Here is a 25,230-nt window from a genome sequence, read left to right on the forward strand (position 1 = left end):
CTGCCTAGGAAAAGAACCAGTTATCTGTAACAAGTGCATGTTGCTCCCCAATACATAATCTTATAAGTGTAATAATTCTTCAGGTTACAACTTCCTAACCCCTGCCTAGTAATCAGGCCCATCTCTGACCAATTAGGCCTTCTCTAGGAACCTAATTAGTGCTAATAGTGACTAGAGAGCTGGTGCAAGCTCCATCTCTCTCAGCATTCTGACCTCACTTTACATCAGTTTTTGCCTTGTTTAAGGCATTTACTATAAGTATAAAATAGTTTAAGTAATACTGCAGGTATGGTAACCTTGTGTACTGTAGTTAATCTAACACTAAATTGCCAAAGTTGTAATGATAATGACCTTTTCAGAGCATGGAATTGTCAAGCAGAGAAATAGGAATTACACAATTGGTATTAATTTTTTTCTCTTTCTTTTCTCTCCTAATTTTTCATCAGATTGCAATCCATTGAAGCAACATCGATGTGGAGATGGAAGATGTATAACGGTAGACTGGGTATGTGATGGTGACCATGATTGTATAGACAAGTCAGATGAAGTCAATTGCTGTAAGTTACCTAATTTCTTTAGTCTCCATATCAGTATTGTTTTAACAAAATGTTAAGGATGGAATATTGCTAGAAAGACAAGAATTTAAGGTAATTTGATTTCATATAGCTTAGTAAGTGGTAAATGTCCTTGCAGGTAACATACTGTGGCAAACATAGTTAAACTATAGTTTAGCTAATGTGATGCCAGTGTTTAAAAATGGGCTCCAGAGGTGATCCTGGCAATTACAGGACAGTAAGCCTAACTTCAGTACCAGGCAAATTGGTTGAAACTATAGTAAAGAACAGAATTATCAGACACACAGAACACAATTTGTTGTGGAAGAGTCAACATGATTTTTGTAAAGGGAAATCATGCCTCACCAGTCTACTAGAATTCTTTGAGGGGGGCTTGTGGACAAGGGTGATCCAGTGGATGTAGTGTACTTAGATTTTCAGAAAGCCTTTGACAAGATCCCTCACCAGAAGCTCTTAAGCAAAGTAAGCTGTCATGGGATAAGAGGGAAGGGCCTCTCTTGGATCAGTAACTGGTTAAAAGATAGGAAACAAAGGGTAGGAATAAATGGTCAGTTTTCACAATGGAGAGAGGTAAATAGTGGTGTCCCCCAGGGGGCTGTACAGGGACCAGTACTGTTCAACATATTCATAAATAATCTGGAAAAAGGGGTAAACAGTGAGGTGGCAAAAGTTGCAGTTACAAATTTGCAATTACAAAACTACTCAAGATAGTCAAGTCCAAAGCAGACTGCAAAGAGTTACAAAGGGATCTCACAAAACTGGGTGACTGGGCAACAAAATGGCAAATTAAATTCAATATTGATAAATGCAAAATACTGCACACTGGAAAACATAATCCCAACTATACATATAAAATGCTTGGGTCTAAATTAGCTGTTACCCCTAAAGAAAGAGATCTTGGAGTCTGTTCGGCACTGCTGAGGCCACATCTAGAGTACTGCATCCAGTTTTGGGCCCTCCACTACAGAAAGGATGTGGACAAATTGGGGAGAATCCAGCAGAGGGAAACAAAAATGATTACGGGGCTGGGGCACATGATTTATGAGAAGAGGCTGAGGGAACTGGGATTATTTAGTCTGCAGAAGAGAAGAGTGAGGGGGGATTTGATAGCAGCCTTCAACTACCTGGAAGGGGGTTCCAAAGAGGATGGACCTATGCTGTTCTCAGTGGTGGCAGATGATAGAACAAGAAGCAATGGTCTGAAGTTGCAGTGGGGGAGGTCTAGGTTGGATATTAAGAAAAACTATTTCACTAGGAGGGTGGTGAAGCACTGGAATGGGTTACCTAGGGAGGTGGTGGAATCTCCATCCTTAGAGGTTTTTAAGGCCCAGCTTGACAAAGCCCTGGCTGGGATGATTTAGTTGGTGTTGGTCCTGCTTTGAGCAGGGGGTTGGACTAGATGACGTCCTGAGGTCTCTTCCAACCCTAATCTTCTATGATTGTGCATAGTTATCTGAAAACTTCCACTTAGTGTGTAGTGGCAGTCAAAAAAGCTAAAGCAATGTTGAGAATCATTAGGAAAGTGATATATAATAAGACAGAAAATTTCATATTGCCTCTATATGGTATCCCCACATCTTGAATACTGCATGCAGATCTTGTCATTCCATGTCAAAAAAGATATATTGGAATTGGAAAAGGTACAGGAAAGGGCAACAAAAATGATTAGGGTTATGGAATAGCTTCCATATGAGGAGAGATTAATAAGACCAGGACTCTTCAGCTTGGAAAAGAGACAACTAAGTGGGGATATGATAGAGGTCTATGAAATTATGACTGGTGTGGAGAAAGTAAATAAGGAAATGTTATTTACTCCTTCTTATAACACAAGAACTAAGGGTCACCACATGAAATTAATAGGCAGCAGGTTTAAAACAAACAAAAGGAAGTATTTCTTCACACAATACACAGTCAACCTGTGCAACTCTTTGCCAGAGGATGTGATAAAGGCCAAGACTATAACCAGGTTCAAAAAAGAGCTAGATAAGTTCATGGAGGATATCTCCATCAATGACCATTAGTCGGGATTGGCAGGGATGCAAAACCATGTTCTGAAGTGTCCCAGGCCTCTGTTTGCCAAAAGCTGGGAATGGGTGACGGGGATGGATCATTTGATGATTACATGTTCTGTTCAATCCTTCTGAAGCACCTGGCATTGGCCACTGTTGGAAGACAGGATACTGAATTAGGTGGATCATTGATCTGATCCAGTATGGCTGTTCTTATGTTCTTAACCTTTCCTTCTGATTGTCAGAATGTATTGTAGTTTCCTTCTGGCTCATTATCATTTCAATTGGAATACTGCAACTGTCCTTCTTAAATTGTAAGCATTTTGGAGTAGGGACATAGTAATTTTTCAGCCCAGAGCCTGAGTCCCCTGAGCCCAAGTCAGCTGGCCTGGGCCAGCTGTGGGTTTTTTATCCCTGTGTAGCCATACCCATTGAGCACACAGGAGAGATAGGCTCTCCGTTCAGCTACCCAGACTGGACCAGGCAGAGCTGTCATCATCCCACAGCTGATATTACATGGAAAGTTCTGCTGAGGAAAAGCCCAGAGCAGACAGAATCTTCCAAAAATTTATCTGCAAAAATCTATTGATCATGTGTAAACTGTTTCCCCCCCCCCCCCAAGTCTTATCATTTGGCAAAATGTGGATGTTTTTGCTCAGAGACAACTAAAGCCCACCCCCTGCCAAATTTCAAGTACCTGCTCCAAAGAATGCAGGCACTGAAGATTTTTGAACAATTTTTTAACATGGGCAAAAAAAATTATTTTTCCTTAGCCTCATTCTTAGAAAAAGCCAAACCATTTGGCTGAAATTTTCCAGAAGAATTTAGCCTGAGCCAGACACCTGATAAGGAAAATTTCAGCCCAAATGGTTAAAATTTGAAAAAGTTATAAGCAGCTGAAAACAGGGTCTTTATAATGGTAAGTGTTCAGCTACCTTTCTAAGCGTTGCTGCCAGCCCCTCCAATAATGATTTTTTCAAAAAATATGTTTAAAAGAAATGAGAGACCTGTAGACATGTAGGATGATTGGAATGTGTTCTTGTTTCCCCAGCATGTTACAGTCAGGGTCTGGTGGAGTGCAGAAATGGACAGTGCATTCCCAGTGCTTTCCAGTGTGATGGGGATAATGACTGTAAAGATGGAAGTGATGAAGATAATTGCAGTGAAAATAAGGGTATGCTGTGTTTCATTCTCTTTGCAGTAAGTCAACCAATCCCCAATGACCCCTCTGTACTGGAACTTCCTTGTGGGAAATAAGAACATAAGGATGTCTGTCCCCCAACTGGCACACAAGAAGTGCCCCCCCACCCCTCGCCCCTCCACATTACAGTCAGAACTTTTTCTTAACCACTCCTGAAGAATCTACCCTGAGGGTAAGCAAAGAGAGATGGAAATGCCATTCTAGAATTTGGTTTTATAACTAATCAGTTTTAAAAAAAATACTAGTATTCTCTGTATTTCAATAAACCCAACTGTTAAGCGTTTCCCTGAGGTTAGGATGGCACAATGGCATTTACATATCATTAGTGGTTATTGCCAGTTGGCAAGGAACGTCCTGGGGAAAGACTTTCCTGATTGAAAACAGAGAATTAGAGAAAGAAGGTGTTCTCATTGTTGAATTACTGGTTAAATGTAGGAAGCTCACTAAGGGAAAAAACAGGCATGTTGTAAATCCTCACAACTGGCAATAATGGCAGAACACAGAACTGACACACTTTGGAAAAAAGGAAATCCTTTCATATAAGTCCACTCTCCTCTGGGGTCATCTGGTGCCTTTTTCAACTCTTCTGTTCCTTTCCCTCCTCCATTAAGTTCTCTGGCCCTTCCCATTGCTATTTTAAGTCATCTCATCTAAAGAATAAATGAAGAAGTAAAGCGGAGAAATTTCAACTCATTCTCCTCTACCAAGATTGTTAGATCTTACAACTTGCATTGGTGAAAGCTACAGCAGGATAGTTTTTACATTTCTGTCATATGAAGATGTAAAACCCAGAGCCAAATGTTGCCCTCAGTTATATCTGTGCAACCCCAATCAAGGCTCAATTTCCTCTCCTTCATATTTCCCCTTCTCTGGTGTCTGTTTTTGTTGTTGTCATTCTCTGCATCCCCAGCCTTATACTGTACTTTCCAGGTCCCTCTACTTCTCCTGTTAGAGGTTGCAAGATAGAGGGGAAAGGAGAGTGGAATATGCTAGAAACTATAGTACTGTTTCTAGCAGCCTCTGTAAGATGCCTTTCCGAAGTAGCCTTGTCACATCCACCTTACTTTCTGCCTCCTAAATTATTCATCACCAGTACAAGATGATTTAGCTGACACATTGATGCATGAGGCACAATAGAATCCAGGTGCATGTCTGTCTGTCTGTCTCTCTCTCTCTCACTCTCTCTCTCTCTCACTCATTGTTTTTCTTGCCACTGTGGAACTAAGAATAATAAAATTTTGTTTCTGTCAGTAAAGTGACCAGATATGTCTCAAAGATACAAGGAGCAGATCAAGAGTGAGAAGGGGCCATTATTATACAGTCAATGATCTGAGTATATGCTTACAGCTTAAAGTGTTCCCATCTAAACACTTTAGCTGCAATGCCTTTAAATTATAAGAAAATTTCCTCTTCTGTTCATTATCCCTAAATATTTAGCAAAATGCTATTAAACACTTTTAGCAATCTGCTATAGAGCAGGGACATTCATTTAGACAACCTTGTAAAGTTTTCCCACTGGGAAAACATCTCTCTAAATTCACTTAGGACTGAAGTTCTGCCTGGTTCTTATCAGGGTGCATACTCTGGAGATTGCTATTCTGCCCATTGCACAGTCCACATAAGGGCCAGGCAGAATTCCTGTCCATACATTTGGGAGTTCAGGGACCACCCCTTCCCTACTGCCCCAGGGCATACAGAACAGGTTGGGCCATGCCTCAGCTCCACCATACTCCAGACACTGGCTGTTGTACGAAGAGAAATAAGCTGCACTTTGTAAAGCCAGAGGACTTTCCTGTGCTTTTCCTAAGGGTGCAGCTGAGACCTACTCAGGGTACGTCTATACTTACCTCCGGGTCTGGCGGTAAGCAATCGATCTTCTGGGATCGATTTATCGCGTCTTGTCTAGACGCGATAAATCGATGCCGGATCGATCCCAGAAGTGCTCGCCGTCGACGCCGGTACTCCTGCTCCGCGAGAGGAGTACGGGGAGTCGACGGGGGAGCCTGCCTGCCGCGTGTGGACCCGCGGTAAGTTTGAACTAAGATAGTTCGACTTCAGCTATGTGAATAACGTAGCTGAAGTTGCGTATCTTAGTTTGAAGTGGGGGGTTAGTGTGGACCAGCCCTTAGACTGTCTGCTTCACATATTCTGCTGTCTCTGCTATCCGAGCTTGTAAATTCTTTTGTTATAATGTCACTTTACATAACTTACAAACTTTGCTATCAAAGCCAAGAGAATTTGTAGATTCTTTGATCCCTTCTTTGAACTAGCTTTGCATAGGGGAACTGTGTGCATCTGTCTTGTATGCTCAGTAAACAGTTTTCAAGGAGTCATAGCTTTGCCAAAACAATCCTTGCAATGACTTTTGTCCTCACTTAGGACCATGCCCAGCTTTAGCTTTCTAACTTCAGTCTTTTCTGCTGTAGCTCTGTCTGAGGAAATATGACTGGAATTCTAAAGCATGAGAATAGGCTGTTTTACCAAATCCAAACTAGATTAAGGGATTTTCTCAAATTTTCTTCAAAAACTCAATTCCAGGCAGAGCCCAAACATGAAAACTCCCCCCCCATGCTAATTTTTTTAAATAGTGAGAAAATGGCCTTATAATTGAAATTTCTCTCTAACCCATGTAATACTACCAAATATGTGCTTAAGAAACTCCCAAATTGTGCGGATTCTTGTGTCGTACACACATGTGCAGAATCAGTTTACAGTGAAGCCAAATATTATGTTAGTGGGGGCTGGAGCGACACACTGAAAGTCTCTCTAAGACAATTGAAAGAGTAAATTCCTATACTTTTAATGTTAATGAGCGCGTTCAGTTCAGAAATTAACCAAGCCTGCAGGAAGACATGGCATGCCCACGTGCTAGTTGACCATCTGATCTTTTAAAATAAAAGTATAGTCTCCATATACCCCATTTCAGAATGGTAATGGGAGAATCAGAGGATTTGTAGACATGGGCCTGTTCAGCTAAACTTTCACACATTCAAATACTTATCTACATCTTGTTTAAACTTTTGGTACCCCCACACCAGTCTGCCTTTGGCAAGCTTTCAGTAGCTCATGCTAGTCCTATAACTTTGTCTCCCTCTACTGACCCAGACAGACCACACTGCCTCAGTCTGTACTTTGTATTTTGAAGGTTCTCTGGATCCAGCAAAGTATCTGTGGCACACCTGGTCTTACTCCCCCCAACCTCGAAGCAGGTGGAAAAACACTACTAGGTCCCACCTAAGGACTTTTAGCATTTTTATGCCCATTTGATGCTGGGATTGCTCATCATCTCTGTAGTGTAGGAGAAGACCAGATCCACCAAGGGCATCAAGACCAGGACACCAAAAAGCTGTATACTTTTGTCCAGAAAGTCTATTCTTAGGCAGCCCTCCAATTCCACATAGTGAATTGTCAAGCACTGTTCATGAAAAACAGTTTTTTGATGTGGGAAAGGGTGACCCATTTCTGTCTTGCCTCCCATAGAAATAGAGGGAAAAAGTAAAAGACACAGTCAAGGAGGGGTAGATGATAACCAAGGCAGTGCTACAAATGGTAATGGATGAATCCTGTACAACTGTCCGTTTTATGGCCGTGACAATCACAATGTGCTGGGCATCTGGAATACCAAGGGTGGTCCAGGTGACAATTGAGGACTTACCTTTTGATGGCATAGATTTATTTAGTGTACAAAAAGATGAGGCAACATTCAGATCCTTGGGCATTTATACCCCAGAATTATTAGGCATATGTCCGCAGGTACATACACGACACACTTTGCCAGCCTTCACCTGGGATCCCTACAGTTCTGTCTCAGCTCAGTGTACTTTCCTGCAACGCATCAGATGAGCAAGTTATTGTAGTTCCATTCCACACACTTATGACATTGACCTGGTGATTGCTTCCTGACACCATTCAGAAAGGGGTGCCATTGTGACTCTTTCACCATTCAGACCAATAGTCATGGACCCATCTGGTAAAGGTTGGGAAGTCCACAAGGATAATCTGCAAATACAAGGGGTTTGGTTCTTGGAAGAAATGAAACTATGATAAACATCTTAGAGCTCAGAACCATCAGGCTGGTATGTCTGGCATTCCTCCTGGTCCTGTGACACTGAATAGTGCAGATACTGACAGACAATACATCCACAATATACTATCTAAACGAACAAGGGGGTGCCTGCTCCCTGTCTCCCTGCTCCCCCAGCCCCCACAAGTTAGTGATCATGTTATCAAACTGGTGCTCCCCATGCAGCATAAATCCAACAGAGCTGCAACTTCTGGGAGACAACAGTGACCTGGCAGACCTCCTCATCAAGCAATCTGTTACCAACCATGAGTGGTCACTGATGAATCCATCATCAACTCAATATTCCACCAGTGAGGAAACTGGTGTTTGCCACCAAGTACCCAAACTTCTATTCCAGAGGAGGCATGAACCAGCGATCTTTGCTGGATGCCTTCCTTCTGCAATGGAATCAGGGCTTTCTTTACACCTTCCCACTGATCACACTAATCCCCAGGGTGATTGCCAAAGCCAGATGAGACCAGGCAAGATTCACCCCATTCTCTATGGCTGAGACTGTGCTGACTGATGAATTTGATGCAGATGTCTGCACAACCCCTAATCAGGTTCCTGGATTGGCTAGACCTCTTGTCTCAAGATCAGGGTTCAATATTCCATCTACACCCAAAGTTTGGCAGCTGATGGTCTGGATGTTGACTGGATGAGCATCACGGAAAGGGACTATTCCTCATATGTTTAGGGAATACGGTCATGGAGTAGGACACTATCCACAAGGAAAACTTACTCCTCTAAATGGAAAAGATTCTCTATATGGATGGCCCAACATGGCTTACACCTGATGCAGGATCTGATACCAAAGATTCTGGACTACTTGTTGGAAATAAAACACTCTGGACTTTCATTCAGTTGAGTTAAGGTTCATTTGGCTGCAATATCAGCATATCATCCACTGATAGTCATTTTTGATCTTCTCCCATCTGATGGCATCCAAATTTCTTAATGGCCTTATGCATGCCTACCCACTGGTTAGAGACTCTGCTCCAGTGTGGGAGTTCAGTGCTGTCCTTCACAAACTTATGGAGCCTCCCTTCGAGTCCCTCTCGGAGTGTTCCATCCACCATCTTCCTCTCAAAACGGTATTCCTAGTTGCCATCACTTCAGCCAGTGAACTCCAGGGGCTCATGGCAGAACCTACATGCACCTCATTTCAGAGCAATAAGATGGTCCTGAAACTTCATGCAAAATTCCTCCCCAAGATGGTTTCAGAATTCCATCAACATACCTGTGTTTTTCCCAAAGCCACATTCCATCCCAGGGGAGAAGAAGCTCCATACCTTGGACGTATGCAGAACACTCCAATACAATGCTGACAGGACCAAATTATTCAAACAATCCTTACATCAGTTTGTGACTATGGCTGGCTGCTCCAAAGGGTAAGCCATTTCATCCTAAAGACTTTCAAAATGGATAACACATTGTATCTCACTGTGCTGCCAACTGGCTGATGCCCTTCTGACAGTTAGGGCTTATTTTATCAGAGCTCAAGCTGCATCGTCAGCATGTCTCTGCAACATGCCAGTATCCAGACTCTTCAGGGCTGCTCGTGAAGTAAACTGCTCACATTTGTCAAGCATTATGCACTGGACTTGGCTGCTAGAGCAGATGATAAGTTTGGGAGACTGTACTCCAATCTCTATTTGACTGATGATGTTGATACTCCTCATGTTCACCAACCTGAAGAAGATACTGCTTGCCAGTCACCTACAGTGGAATCCACAGTGACATGTACTCAAAGAAAGAACGATTATTACACCAGACCTTCTTGGTTCTTCAAGATGTAGTCAGTATGGATCACATGACTTCCTGCCCATAAGCGCTGACTTTTGCTTTTCCCCAGGGGTACTCCACCTCCGCTCCTTGACAGACATTACTATTAAAAATATTCTGAGCTTGCGCACATGAGGTACACGTACATTTAGAGTGGGATCCATACTGACTACAGCATCTTGAAGAACCACAGTTACTGAAGGGTAAGTAACCATTCTTTCATCTTTTCACAATTAAAGGAGTGTGGATGCATCTAAGAGAGGCAGAGAAGTTCTTAAATGATTTAGGATGTTGGTTTGGCTTCAAAAAACAGTTGAGCAGTAGTAGCACACTTGTGATATCATCAGAATAGATATGAGAAGGAGAGCAGTTAGTAACTTGCTACTTCATCCATATAATCCTCAAATGAATATTGGCTTACCATATTGCTGAATGAGAAAATATACCTTCTTTACATACCTTAAGGAAATGTAATTATGACCTTAATGCTGTCTCATTCTGTGAAAATAGAAATCCAATATGGAAGTAATCACAACTGAGTCTATGATGCTTTCTAAAGACATGACAGACTGTGTTTATAGGAATTCAGTGTGGACTGTATTATGATTAGAAAGAATCTGTACTGTACCCACAGATGGTAGCATACCAAGGACTTGAGAAGGGACCTCCCTTTGGGAGATTGGTAGGAGGTAGCTGAGGCGTGGTGGTGGCAAGACTTTAAAAATATGTTTTAATGCCCAGATTTGTGACAATTTTGGAAGTCTGTAAAGATTTTTTCCTATCCTATGAATTTCATTTTAGGATCAAGTGCTCTTGTAAAATAAAAAGACCAAAAATCTATTAGTTCCTGTATGTGCATACCATATTGTACTGTAGCAAATGTGGTAAAGATGTAAAACATACATCCTCTGCCATACCTCAGATGAAGTGAAGTCACCAAAAGAGTGAAAAGATACTCTTGATACACCTAGCTCAGTGTTAAGCTGCATAAATTAGATTGTGAGCTCTTTGGTGACAGGGTCTTGTCTCTATTGTGTGCCTGCACAGTCTCTGGTGCCCATGGACACTACTGCAGTACAAATGACAACTGTAATAATATGATTTTAAACTTGACTGACTGATAACATTATACACTTTTGAGTCTTTGTGTTCAAGAGCAGTTAATTGAGATAACTTTACAAAACAGCCAAAGTCACATAAAGGAGGTGACTTTAAATGCCAGCCTTGGCTGTACCCTTAAGCAAAGATTTTAGTTGTGTGGGGAGGACTCAGAGTCATACAGCACATAGCTAGTAATAGAGATAGTAGAGCAGTAGGGATAGTATTCTGTGAGAGGAAATGTGGATGGGCCAAAGTTTCAAACACGGAAGCTCTCTGGTGAGGCGTAAGCTTTGCTGCATTTGGCTATTGTATATCCCTCTATAGCAGTGGTTCCCAACCTATTTACCATTGTGGGCTGCATATGCTGCTTTCTATGTGTTATATGGGCCACATCCATAAAATATATATACTACCTGTATGGCCCTGAGAATGTCAGATAGGCCACAGTTGTGAGCTGATTGGGCCACAAACGACCCCAGGTCACAAGTTGAGAACCACTGCTCTATAGGCTGGTGGGCAGCTTCACCAGCCAAGGAAGGAAAACAAAGCTTTAGGCATTAGTCTTTTAAGGCCCTTTGTTTTATTGTCTACAAAACAAAAAGCAAATCAGTTCAAAAATACAGAGGTATAATTCCCACGGGCTTTCCCTGCTTTAACCAGCCAGGAGGCAAGAGGACATACCATTCCCCTTTGACCCAGCTTCTTATTCCTCTTATACTCGTCCCCAAATAGCCATGTGACAGGCTGAAAGCACTCCTCATGTACAGCCCAGAATCTGAGATATAAATTTTCTCACGTATTAATTTAAACCTGGGGATAAGAAAAGAAAAAGGAGAAATTATGTTAAACACCAATGTGTTTTTTTCCACCTTAGAAATGTTTTAAACACCGGTGTCCAGCTGTAGTAGTGGAAATACTGGGGGCTCTATGCTCACTACAGAAAATACCTTGAAAATGACAAGTACTCTGGTGGTCTAACAGCAGATTGTTACTGAACCATCTAATGAACTTGGGAACACTTTTAGTTTGTGTCTGTTAATCTGTAACTATATCTTCTGACCACTACACTGTCACTTTTATTCCTCTACTAAATCATTATAATAACAAGCTTTTATTGTTTTTTCTTCAGATCAAACACTATGTCAGGAAGGGGACCAGAGATGTATTGATGCTTCCTGCCCTGATTCTTGTGGCACCTCTTCTCTCTGCGACATGCGCCAGACAAACTGTAGTAAGTAGAGCATGTATTTCCTGCCATCGTTGTCTCAGGACACATTTCCAGAGCTTTCACTGTAATTGAATTTATGAAGATGTGGTACAGAAGGAAAGAATCTTTTCATTTCAGCTTAATTTGATTACTAATGGTTGCAAGTCTAGCAGTTAAGTTGTTGAAATGGTCTTGGTTAGGCCAAACCAGAAACAAATCTGTTATCTTGAATCATGACTAAGATGCCATGCACTTTTTAACATCTTTATGACATTTGACCCTAATTTTTTTCCTCAGCATATTTTCTTTGTTTTGTTCTGCTGTGTGGGTGTTCATTGTTGCAATTTGTTTAAATAAAGTTAAAGAACACTAAAATGTGCACAAAGGAAACAAAGTATAGAGCATGACTCGTGAATCGACATAGGTCTCCCTAGACAAAATACAGTCTAGTATATCGCAAGTATGTACCTTAACAGGTGGCCAAACATAAGTGTAAGCAGAGTCAGGATGAGCTCTACCCTGACATCTGGTGGTGAATTATGGCGAGTGTGGAAAAGAACTCCAGGGGCTGATCTTGTTTGCATAGGCACACCCACTCGCCTGGCATGGAATACAGCAACTGAAAGTGGTTACTTTGGCTGGTGTGGGATCCCCAGTTTCTCTATTATTGGGGCAGGAAGAATAAAGTTTTGTTACCCTGATTCTGTGAATCAAGGCCAGTGCAACTGTTGTATGACAGAAGGACTGAGTGAGTCCTTCACCATTACCTAAGTAGCACTTGCTTGACAAGGGGCATGGGTTACAAAACCCAGTGAATTGAGAGAGGATGGGGACAGGTATGTGTACCTGATGGTATGGGCCCCCTCTGAGGGTTTGAAACACCAATTGCACCGCCTCCTCTCTCCACTGTTGAATATCAGAGTGAACTTTGATTCCCTTAGGAGTCTAGTTACAGGCTGCTGAGCTGAATTCACTTTGGGCCAATGGTGCACCAGCACTGGGGCTCCCCTACTATACTATGAGCTGAAATCGCTAAGAGCTGAAATCACAAAAGAGCTGATGTTATTAAGAGCTGAGATCACTAAGGCTGTGTTAACTAGTGGGGGAGCCTGAAGCTATACTGCTCAGCAGCTGGCGGAGCAATTTGTGGGGATGACTGGAGGAGCAGCGAGCGGCGTGGAGCCTTGCCGGGCCAGTTGGAGTGGCCCAAGGAACGGTGAGCAGAGCTGTTTGCGGGGACGGCTGGAACGGCTCACAGGTCGGTGAGCGGAGCGGAGCGGCTTGTAGAGCGGAGCAGTTCGTGGGATGGCAGGAAAGTGGACTGGCTCGTGGTAAAGGCTGCGGCGGAACCCCCACGGAGAAACAGACGGCTGGCCAGCCTCGGATCACGTAAGGTGCCCCTTAACACCCTGCGTGCCCCCCCCCTTTTACTCTGGGGCTGCACTGACCAGGGACAGAGACTTTGGGGGTTGTTGGACTTTGGGGACTCTGGGTGATTTTTGGGTTGCTGGATTCAAGAACCAAAGGGAAAGGACACAGCCCAATTTGCTGGGGTGGGTTTTGCTCATGGTTTGTGTTATGAATCCTGTTTGTGGTGTTTTTCCCATTTTATGCTGATGTCGTTTACCTCATGTTATTAAACATTTTCTGCTACACTCCGACTCCGTGCTTGCGAGAGGGGAAGTATTGCCTCTTAGAGGTACCCAGGGGGGTGGTATGTAATTGTCCCAGGTCACTGGGTGGGGGCTCGAGCCGGTTTTGCATTGTGTTATTGAAACGGAACCCCTAGATACAGAACCCGGCCCTTGTTGCTGCCAACTTAGATGGGCAGAAGGGTTACATAAGGATAATACAATATTAAGATTGACTCTGCACAGATGTTAAAATAGGCCAAGTGAGGCATGCATATAGAAGAGTTCAATTGGGTACTATGGTTTGAAGAGGAGTTTTAGAGAAAGATGAAAAGAAAGGGAGAAGAGTGTGGAGAGCGTGCCCTCTAGGAATGGATTGTTCATCGGAAGTTTTCATAGAATCATAGAATATCAGGGTTGGAAGGGACCTCAGGAGTTCATCCAGTACAACCCCCTGCTCAAAGCAGGACTAATCCCCAACTAAATCATCCCAGCCAAGGTTTTGTCAAGCCTGACCTTAAAAACCTCTAAGGAAGGAGATTCCACCACCTCCCTAGATAATCCATTCCAGTGCTTCACCACCCTCCTAGTGAAAAAGATTTTCCTAATATCCAACCTAAACCTCCTCCACTGCATCTTGAGACCATTACTCCTTGTTCTGTCATCTGCTACCACTGAGAACAGTCTAGATCCATCCTCTTTGGAACCTCCTTTCAGGTAGTTGAAAGCAGCTATCAAATCCCCCCTCATTCTTCTCTTCTGCAGACTAAATAATCCCAGTTCCCTCAGCATCTCCTCATAAGTCATGTGCTCTAGCCTGCTAATCATTTTTGTTGCCCTCCGCTGGACTCTTTCCAATTTTTCCACATCCTTCTTGTAGTGTGGGGCCCAAAACTGGACACAGTACTCCAGATGAGGTCTTACCAATGCCGAATAGAGGGGAATGATCACGTCCCTCGATCTGCTGGCAATGCTCCTACTTATACAGCCCAAAATGCCATTAGCCTTCTTGGCAACAAGGGCACACTGTTGACTCATATCCAGCTTCTCGTCCACTGTAACCTCTAGGTCCTTTTCTGCAGAACTGCTGCCTAGCCACTCGGTCCCTAGTCTGTAGCAGTGCATGGGATTCTTCCGTCCTAAATGCAGGACTCTGCACTTGTCCTTGTTGAACCTCATCAGATTTCTTTTGGCCCAATCCTCTAATTTGTCTAGGCCTCTCTGTATCCTATCCCTACCCTCCAGCGTATCTACCACTCTTTCCAGTTTAGTGTCATCTACAAACTTGCTGAGGGTGCAATCCACGCCATCCTCCAGATCATTAATGAAGATATTGAACAAAACTGGCCCCAGGACCGACCCTTGGGGCAATCCGCTTGATACCAGCTGCCAACTAGACATGGAGCCATTGATCACTACCCATTGAGCCTGATGGTCTAGCCAGCTTTCTATCCACCTTATAGTTCATTCATCCAGCCCATACTTCTTTAACTTGCTGACAAGAATACTGTGGGAGACCGTATCAAAAGCTTTGCTAAAGTCAAGGTATATCACATCCACTGTTTCGATTTATTGCCACCAGTGATTTGTTTACTGGGAGGATGCAAAATCATTTTGAGGAGTAAGTTGAACAGGTATGAAAGAAAATTTGGAATTTAGCTCATAAATTCAGGTTGGAATTATTTCAGTTGTAAATGAGCTATTGACTAGCTACCACTTTGGCTGTGCTTGGGAACCAGTCTCAGAGGGAAGGTGGTAATGATTTCCATATCATATTGGTATCAGACCTTAGATTTAGTGTAGCTAACTATACCCCCTTCCACTCCCTCCCTAACCTATTTTGTGTAGTCTATGCAGTCTGATTATTCAAGATATTGAATGCCCTTAATTTAATTGAAGACAATGGGAGTTAAGGATGTTCAGCACTTCACAGAATTAGCCCTGAAGTGAGTATATTGACTTTGGCAGATCATGTAGGACAAAGCCTGGGGGATTTGGGAATGTCATTCCCAAGGATCTTATTAATTATTTCAGAATTGCTTGGAGCATACCGCAATGTTAGCCAGCTATGACTTTGTAGCATCTGGCATGATTGATAAGTTGTCTTAGTTTTATGTTTAATGGTGTATGGGGTATCAGAAGGGCTGTCTCACAGCAGCATTGTTGCAGCAGTGTCTGTCCCAGCTCTCTCCAGCTGCTGCTGGTAGCAATAGTGCCAGTGTTCCACGACTTTGAGGGATGACCATCTCCTCAATCAAAGGTCCTCCTGCAAAAGGTCTTTTTACTTGGGCTGTGATGAATTTGGCTATAGTGATATAGTTTTCCTAAGAATAGGCACATTATTAGTTTGAGCCTTTGTTTCCCAGCTGTTCTTTGATCATAAGAAGTATGTTATAGCTTTCATATGCTACTGCTGAAAGAGTTTCGGGCTTTAGATTTAGACTCTGGGTTATGAGTTTACTAGTCTGACAATTTCAAATTTAATCAAGATGAAACATATTCTACAGGTAGCTGGCCTCAATGAGACATTTTTGGAATATGCACATCGGTTTATTTTTAAAGAGGGCAAAAATGATTTTTGATCAAGTATTTTTCTTTATTTCTAACCAGTTTTACCATAAAGAAACTTATTTTTGAAGAATAACCTGTTGCAGGCATCATCCCCATGTAAAACATGACTGACGTCTGTCCAGTAACTTTGGAAAATAGTGAGAGCAGGGGCTACATTTCAAAGCATTCAGTATGGACTGAATGCCCTCAGGTCATCATAATTTCCAATCCATTTAGGCTGACATCGTAATGTAGCCATGGCATCTTTTTAATGACAGTACAGTTGTCTTAGATGCTTCTTTTGAGAGTGTATCGAAGGGAGCTGATGGAGATGTTACTGTCATATCAGACATCCTCATATCTAATATAATTAATGCTTTTATTCAGATCTGTGCCTAATATTTTGTTAGTGGATAAGGCAAATTATTTTTTATTGTATATTTTAAAAATATTTTAAAAGTTATCCTGGCCCTGCCTCGGTGCTGGAGGCTAGACTAGGTGACCTCCCGAGGTCCCTCCCATCCCTGCATTTCTATGATATTTCTATAAGATTTTGGCTTAAGATGACAAATGCGAGGGATTTTATTATTTGTCCCTTGCTCATTAGTTTGTGCTTAGAGATAAGGGTTTATTTCCTATTAAACTATAGAATATACTTCAGAAGGAAATAATATGGTTCTATTACTAGCAGGGTGAATAAAAATCAATGATTTCAAAAAATCTGATTTTTTAAATTTAAAATAAAACCAATTTTATTTTGAAAAAATAAACCTATTTAAAATTAAATTTGAAATTAACATCCTATTTTGAGGCCTACGTTTATAATCTATTAAAATCTTTTCAATAAATAAATAAATAAATGAAACATATAATAACAATACATATTTGCTGCCATGTTTTAAAGAAAGTGAAGCCACTGAACTGGTGGAAGTCACTGGGTAAGCACCTCAAACCAAAGTGTGCAGAAATGCTAAACCAACTTTTGACAGCAGTAGCTTCTTCTGCAGGTGCAGAGAGAATATTTTCTTCATTTCAGTGTATTCAATTAGTTCAGTTCAATGTCTAGTTCAGTCAAAGCTAAGAAACCAACTGGGAGTTGAAAGAACAGGAAAGCTTGTTTTCTTTTTCTAATCTATGCTTAAAAGGTAGGTGTAAGAGGAAGAGATCTACTAGTTCCAAAATCCTGAAGGACATAGTTCCCAGAAATATTCAGGTCGTTCACTAACTATATATAATACTTCCTTTGTTTAATAATTTTTTTAGTTTTAAATGCAAAACATGTTTTGATTTTTTTCTTGTGTATCCAGAATATTTAAGGTAGTTTTATTTAATTAAAATAAAATGTTCCTTTTGAGCATTTGTCATTGAATTTGAATTTCCATCCAAAGAGCATGACACAAATCACAAGCAAAATTTTAATCATTTAATAAATTAGAAATGCATTATTCACTATTTTCTATCAGCGGTTCTCAAACTGTGGGTTGGGACCCCAAAGTGGGTCATGACCCCATTTTAATGGGGTCACCAGGTCTGGCTTAGACTTGCTGGGGTCCAGGGCCAAAGCCCAAGCCTGAGAGCTTTAGCCCTCGGTGGCAGGACTAAGTTTACAGGCCCCCTGCCTGGGGCTGAAGCCCCTTGGGCTTCAGCTTTGGGTCCCCGGCCTGGGGCAGTGGGGCTTTGACTTTGTCCCCCTGCCCCTTGAGTAGCGGGGCTTGGGAGGGCTCACACTTTGGTCCCCCCTCCTGTGGTCCTTCAGTAATTTTTGTTGTCAGAAGGGGGTCGCGGTGCAATGAAGTTTGAGAACCCTTGTTCTAACAATAAAAAATATAGAAATTAAGAGACTTAATAAATATAAATTAAGTCATGTACTTATTGAAATAAATTTGTATAGATAGTATATTTCCTGGTTAGCAAAAATAAGTACCAAATTTAGTATAAAGGTTCTATTTAGTTGCAAGTCAACATGATTTAATGGTTACCAATCAATGAGAATCAACCATTCTTTAGGAAAATAACTAGGGCTCTCAAGCGATTAAAAAAATTAATCACGATTAATCGCATTGTTAAACAATAATGGAATGCCATTTATTTAAATATTTTTGGATGTTTTCTACATTTTCAAATATATTGATTTCAGTTACAACACAGAATACAAAGTATATAGTGCTCACTTTATATTTATTTTTGATTACAAATATCTGCACTGTAAAAAACAAAAATGGTATTTTTCAGTTCACTTCATACAAGTACTGTAATGCAATCTCTTTATCATGAAAGTTGAACTTACAAATGTAGAATTATGTACAAAAAATAACTGCATTGAAAAACAAAAGAATGTAAAACTTTAGAGCCTACAAGTCCACTCAGTCCTACTTCAGCCAATTGCTCAGACAAACAACCTTGGTTACAATTTGCAGGAGATAATGCTCCCCACTTCTTGTTTACAGTGTCACCTGAAAGTGAGAATAGGCGTTTGCATGGCACTGTTGTAGCTGGTGTTGCAAGATATTTACGTGCCAGATGCACTAAAGATTCATATGTCTCTTCATCTTCAACCACCATTCTGTAGGACACGCATCCATGCTGATGATGGGTTCTGCTCGATAACAATCCAAAGCAGAGCGGCCCGATGCATGTTCATTTTCATCATCTGAGTCAGATGCCACCAGCAGATGCTTTTTTTTGGTGGTTCTGTAGTTTCCACATCTGAGTGTTGCTATTTTAAGACTTCTGAAAGCATGTTCCACACCTCGTCCCTCTCATATTTTGGAAAACACTTCTGATTCTTAAACCTTGGGTCAAGTGCTGTAGCTATTTTTAGAAATCTCACATTGGTATCTTCTTTGTGTTTTGTCAAATCTGCAGTGAAAGTGTTCTTAAAACAAACATGTGCTGGGTCATCATCTGAGACTACTATAACATGAAATATATGGTAGAATGTAGGTAAAACATAGCTGAAGACATACAGTTCTTCCCCAAGGAGTTCAGTCACAAATTTAATTAACACATTATTTTTTAATGAGCATCATCAGCATGAAAGCATATCCTCTGGAATGGTGGACAAAGCATGAAGGGGCATACCAATGTTTAGCATATCTGGCACATAAATACTTTGCAACACCGCTACAAAAGTGCCATGCGAATGCGTGTTCTCACTTTCAGGTGACATTGTAAATAAGAAGCAGGCAGCAGCATCTCCTGTAAATGTAAACAAACTTGTTTGTCTTAGAGATTGGCTGAACAAGAAGTAAGACTGAGTGGACTTGTAGGCTCTAAAGTTTTACATTCTTTTGTTTGTGAGAGCAGTTATGTAACAAAAAAAATCTACATTTGTAAGTTACACTTTCATGATAAAGAGATTGCACTACAGTACTTGTATGAGGTGAATTGAAAAATCCTATTTCTTTTGTTTATCATTTTTACAGTGCAAATATTTCTAATAAAAATAATACAAAGTGAGCACTGTACACTTTGTATTCTGTGTTATAACAGAAATCAATATATTTGAAAATGTAGAAAAAATCCCAAAATATTTAATAAATTTCAGTTGGTATTTTATTGTTTAACGGTGCCATTAATCGCTATTAATTTTTTAATTGTGATTAATTTTTTTGAGTTAATCGTGTGAGTTAACTGCGATTAATTAACAGCCCTAAAAATAACTAAAAGGCACAAATGCAAAACAATATTTAAATTGATGATTTAAATCAATGTTTCCAGCTTGCTGATTTAAACTTGATTGACGATTTAAATTGCTTTGATTTAAATCAGTCCACTATGATTAATAGAGTCCTGTAAAACTGAACTGAACAACGAGGTGATGGACTGCATGATCTAATTCAGTGGTTCTCAAACTTTAGCAACCCAAGGACCCCTATTTTGATTTAAAATTTTTGGCAGACCCCAAACCCTTCCTGCTCATCCCCAGGCCCTGACCCCACTCCACCTCTTCCCCCAGGCCCACCCCGTCCCACCTCTTCCCGCCCCTGCTCCACCCCTGCCCTTCCTCTTCCCCATTCTTTCCGCCTCCTCCCCTGAGCGCACCTTGTCCCTGCTCCTCCCCCTCCTTCCTAGTGCCTCCTGCACACTGGGAACAGCTGTTCCCTGGCATGCAGGAGGCACTGGGAGGGAGGGGAGGAGTTGAGGGAGGAAAGAGGAGGAGTTGATCACTGGGGACCATGGACCCCAGTTTGAGAAATGCTGATCTAATTGATCTTTTCTAGTTTTAATTTCTATTTCTTCCAAACATGAGTAGAAATCCTATTAATATTAATAGGAATTACACATGTATGTCGAGAAGACAATTGGTCTCTCCTGCAGCCTAGATTAAATTTATATTGTATAAATTCTTAGAAAGTTTACATGTATTTGCATTTGCAACCTATATTAGTGTATCTGACTTACATAATGAAGAATCACAAATTCATACCAAATCTCAATGCATAAAAGCCAGCAACTACCACCACACCAGCAATTACACACCACACCACAGAAACACTAACCCAGGAACAAATCCCTGTAACAAATCCTGTTGCCTACTCTGTCCCCATATCTACTCTAGCAACACAATCAGAGGACCCAACCACATGAGCCACAGCATCAGGAGCTCATTCACCTGCACATCTACTAATGTGATATATGCCATCATGTGGCCTTAGAGGTTTTTAAGGTCAGGCTTGACGAAGCCCTGGCTGGGATGATTTAGTTGGGGATTGGTCCTGCCTTGAGCAGGGGGTTGGACTAGATGATCTCCTGAGGTCCCTTCCAACCCTGATATTCTATGATTCTATGTGCCAGCAATGCCCCTCTGCCATGTACATTGGCCAAACTGGACAGTCTCTACGTAAAAGAATAAATGGACACAAATCAGACATCAGGAATGGTAACATACAAAAGCCAGTAGGAGAACACTTCAATCTCCCTGGACATTCAGTAACAGATTTAAAAGTAGCCATCCTTCAACAAAAAAACTTCAAAAACAGACTTCAAAGAGAAACTGCAGAGCTACAATTCATTTGCAAATTTAACACCATTAATTTGGGCTTGAATAGGGACTGGGAGTGGCTGGCTCACTATAAAAGCAATTTTTCCTCTTTTGGTATTGACACCTCCTCATCAATGATGGGGAGTGGACCCAGGGGCGGCTCTAGGCACCAGCTAAACAAGCTGGTGCCTAGGGCGGCAAAATGTATGGGGCGGCAAAATGCTGGGGCCTCACCTCAAGCAGCGTCCTGGGCTGGATCCTGTTCTGGATCTCTGCTTGTTTGCGCCACTCTCCTGTGGGCAGCGGCCACCCCCCCCTCAGGCGGGAGCCGGTAGCGCGGCCCTGCTCCGACTGCAGAGGATGGGGGAACATGGTGCCCGGGCGGTCCGCTCCTCCTCGGCTTGTCTCCACCTCTGTCTCCTCCTCCTCCTCCTCTCTGCACCGCCTCCTGCCAGGGGAGGGGAGAGGGGAGTGGAGCGGCAGCCTGGGCTGAGCCCAGCTCGTGCCAGGGCCAAGGCGAAGCCCAAGGATGGAGCAGGGCTGGGATCCAACCCCTGGCCCTGGGAGCGGCGGTGACTGGAGATGACTCCACCTCAGGCCAGATCCACAGCAAGGTAAGAGTCGGGCCAGGCGGGAGGGTCCCCAGGACCCCTGGGGAGCTTCTGCCTGCTGGAGCCCCAGAGGCTGCTGCCTCCCTCCCCAGCCCCTCACAGCACTCCAGTGCCTGGAGTCTCCTTCTGCCTCCCCTCCTGCAGGCAGCGACCGATCTGGCAGAGAGGGGCAGCATCTGCCCAGCAAGCCCAGCACCTCTTCCTTGGTTCCTCCAGCCCCAGAGCTCTCTCCATTGCATGCCCCTCGGGCTCCCAGCAGGGTGGCCTCAGGGTGCCGGTGCCTGGAGTCTCCTTCTGCCTCCCCCCCTGCAGGGGGCGAGCAACCTGGCAGAGAGGGGCAGCATCTGTCCAGCAAGCCCAGCACCTCTTCCTTGGCTCCTCCAGCCACAGCGCTCTCTCCATTGCGTGCCCCTCGGGCTCCCAGCTGGGCGGCCTCAGTGCTGGGAAAACGCCAGCAGAGCTGGGTCCAGTGTGTATCCGAGCTCGTGGGGAGCTCTCTCGCCTCAATGACTAGTGCCTTACCTACGTAAAGTAGTGCAATAGGAGTGTGACGTGAAAAATATCATGTCATGTTGTGACACTGTCACTTAAATCATGATTACGTGTGTGTACTGTGCTGCCCTATCGGCGCCATTCACGCTAATTTCCGTTTCGCGTCGGTGCCAGTGGTTATAGGGCTAAAATGCCGGGACAAAAACGACTTTCTGGTGCTGCTTACCGGCAACAAAGAGAGAAACGGCAAAAAGAATTAGAAAAACTATCTCATACTTCAAAAAAGTATTTTAAAAAAGTCGACAATCAAGGAGAAAGCTCTAAGCAATGCATTGAAGGTGATTATTCATCAACTGATGAAGACCGATCGAACCAAAGATTACCTTTATCAACTGATAAAGATGAACAACAATCTGACCAAAGATTATCTTCACTAACTGATAAAGACGAACAATCACAATCCATCCAAAGATTTACTACTTCAGCTGAAGAGTCCAGAAATGAAGAACTGTTATCCAAATCTAAAACTGAAGAACAATTATTGGAAGGTGGAGAGACTGACATAGGATCGGATCCAAGTACATGGCCGACAATAATTACTGATACAATGCGAATTATTATTGTGCAAAAAGGTCCTTCAAAACTAGATCCTACATTTGAATATCCATTTAATGAGTCGAATCGTCGATTTATGCCATCCAGTATGAAGAAAAAAATGAAAAATGGGGAACAAATTCATAGATCGTGGTTAGTGTATTCACAGACCAAAGATGTAGTTTTTTGTTTTTGCTGCAAACTGTTCTGTAACTCGGACATTTTTCTGGCAACTGCAGGTTTTAATGACTGGCGAAATTTGCATCAGCATTTGAAAGAACATGAAACATCAAAAAATCATTTACGCTCATTGACAAATTGGATTGAGCTGTCAAACAGATTACGTGCCGGTACAACAATCGATGCGGTACAGTAACGTCAACTAAATTCAGAAATTCTACATTGGCAAGCAGTGTTGGAATGTTTACTGGCAATCATTAATTTCCTAGCCGAACACTGCCTCGCATTCTGTGGATCCTCGGATATTTTATATGAGAATAACAATGGAAATTTCTTAAAATTGGTTGAGTTATTGGCAAAATTTGATAATGTTATGGCTGAGCATGTATGAAGAGTGAAAGATGGAGAGATTCACACCCATTATTTGGGTAAAAATACACAAAATGAGATAATAGAATTAATTTCTAATGGAGTGCGTAATGAAATTTTATCGAATTTGAAACATGCCAAATATTACTCAATTATAGTTGATTGTACTCAAGATCTGAGCAAAACTGAGCAAATGTCAATAGTTTTACGATTTCTGAAAATTGAGGAAAATGCAGAAGTGAAAATTTGTGAACACTTTCTAGAATTTATACCAGTGAATGAAACTACTGGGAAAGCCCTCACAGATGTAATTCTACAGAGATTGGAACACTTTAGATAAAGATAAATGGAATATCTTTAGAAAATATGCGCGGCCAAGGGTATGATAACGGCTCAAACATGCGAGGACGACATGCAGGTGTACAGCAAAGAATATTGAATTTAAACAATCGAGCTTTTTTCATTCCTTGCCATGCGCATTCACTCAATCTGGTTGTCAGTGATGCCGCCAAATCATCTAAAGATGCCGTTTCATATTTTACCACAGTGCAAGCAATTTACAACTTTTTTAGTGCTTCCACACACAGTTGGGCAGTCTTGAAGAAGCATCTTGAACAAAAACTCACACTTAAACCTCTGAGTCAAACTAGATTTGAAAGCAGGATAGAAGCTATTAGACCATTCCGATCTTCATCAGGAGAGATTTACGATGCACTATTCGAAATAAGCCAGGACTTGTCGTATGATCCTTCATTTCGACATGAAGCTGAAACATTGGCTCAGAAAATGATGCAGTTTCAATTTTCATGTTGCACGGTTATTTGGCACAATATTCTAAATCAAATTAATTTGACCAGCAAAGGTATGCAGAACATAACCATAGACATATCCGAGGCAAAGATGATTTTGAATAAAACACTGGAATATTTAAAAAATACCATTCAGATGAAGGATTTGAAGAAACTGTCAAAGAAGCAACAACAATAGCAGAGGATCTTGATTTTGAACCAACGTTTGCACCTCAAACATTCATTCGTCCTCGGAAAAAAAACAAGACAGTTTTGTTATGAGGCTCATGATGATCCTATTCTCGATCCAAACGAAAGCTTTAAAGTTGAATGTTTCTATTGTATTTTGGATGTAGCTATAACTTCCATTGAAGAAAGATTTTGTCAGTTGCATGGTCATTGTGAAACTTTCGAATTTTTATACGATATTGGAAATATTAAAAATCAGTTTTCCAAAGAAGACCTCATGAAGCAGTGCCAAGACCTACATTTAGCGCTCAGTACTGATAACGCTGCTGACATTGATGCAGTAGAATTGTATGATGAATTAATAGCTTTATCTGAGCTAATATGTCCTAAAACTTCTCCTCTAAAAGTATTAGAATTTATAGCAAGAAATGATTTTTTCACTCCAAACACTGCTATAGCATTACGCATTCTTTTAACATTACCAGGATCAGTGGCTTCTGGTGAGCGCAGTTTCTCAAAACTGAAATTACTAAAAAATTATTTGAGGTCCACCATGTCTCAAAATCGTATGTCAGGACTGGCATTAATTTCAATTGAAAGTACTATTGCAAAAAATTTAGATTTCACTGACTTATTAAAAGACTACGCAAGTATAAAAACCAGAAAAATTCAGTTCATATAAATTCTTTTAATTTATGAGAAACTGGAAGACACTAAAGATTTTCATTACAGTGTATAGTTGAACTCAAATTGTTTGTAATTGTGTTTTTGTTAAAATTATAATGTTAAAATTACACTAGTAGGAAATTGTTTTATTTCACTAACTACAAATTCTCTGTTTTCATTTTTTTTTAAATTTTAAACAGTCAAAACAAAACTGCAAAGTGCAAACATGTGTAAA

General features: G+C 41.6%; 1 protein-coding gene across 1 annotated transcript in view; it reads left to right on the forward strand.

Annotated features, from left to right (window-relative positions):
- Positions 1 to 25,230, forward strand: part of CORIN (corin, serine peptidase) — a 279,991-nt gene that overhangs the window by 183,948 nt on the left and 70,813 nt on the right. Inside the window, exons 8-11 of the mRNA XM_029910685.1 lie at positions 447 to 557; positions 3,636 to 3,746; positions 7,525 to 7,530; positions 11,864 to 11,965. Coding sequence (XP_029766545.1) covers positions 447 to 557; positions 3,636 to 3,746; positions 7,525 to 7,530; positions 11,864 to 11,965 — 330 coding nt within the window. The remainder of the gene's footprint in view (positions 1 to 446; positions 558 to 3,635; positions 3,747 to 7,524; positions 7,531 to 11,863; positions 11,966 to 25,230) is intronic.

This window comes from Terrapene carolina, unplaced genomic scaffold (genome assembly GCF_002925995.2).
Source record: "Terrapene carolina triunguis isolate 2854851 unplaced genomic scaffold, T_m_triunguis-2.0 Scaffold66, whole genome shotgun sequence".
Classification (NCBI taxonomy): domain Eukaryota; kingdom Metazoa; phylum Chordata; order Testudines; family Emydidae; genus Terrapene; species Terrapene triunguis.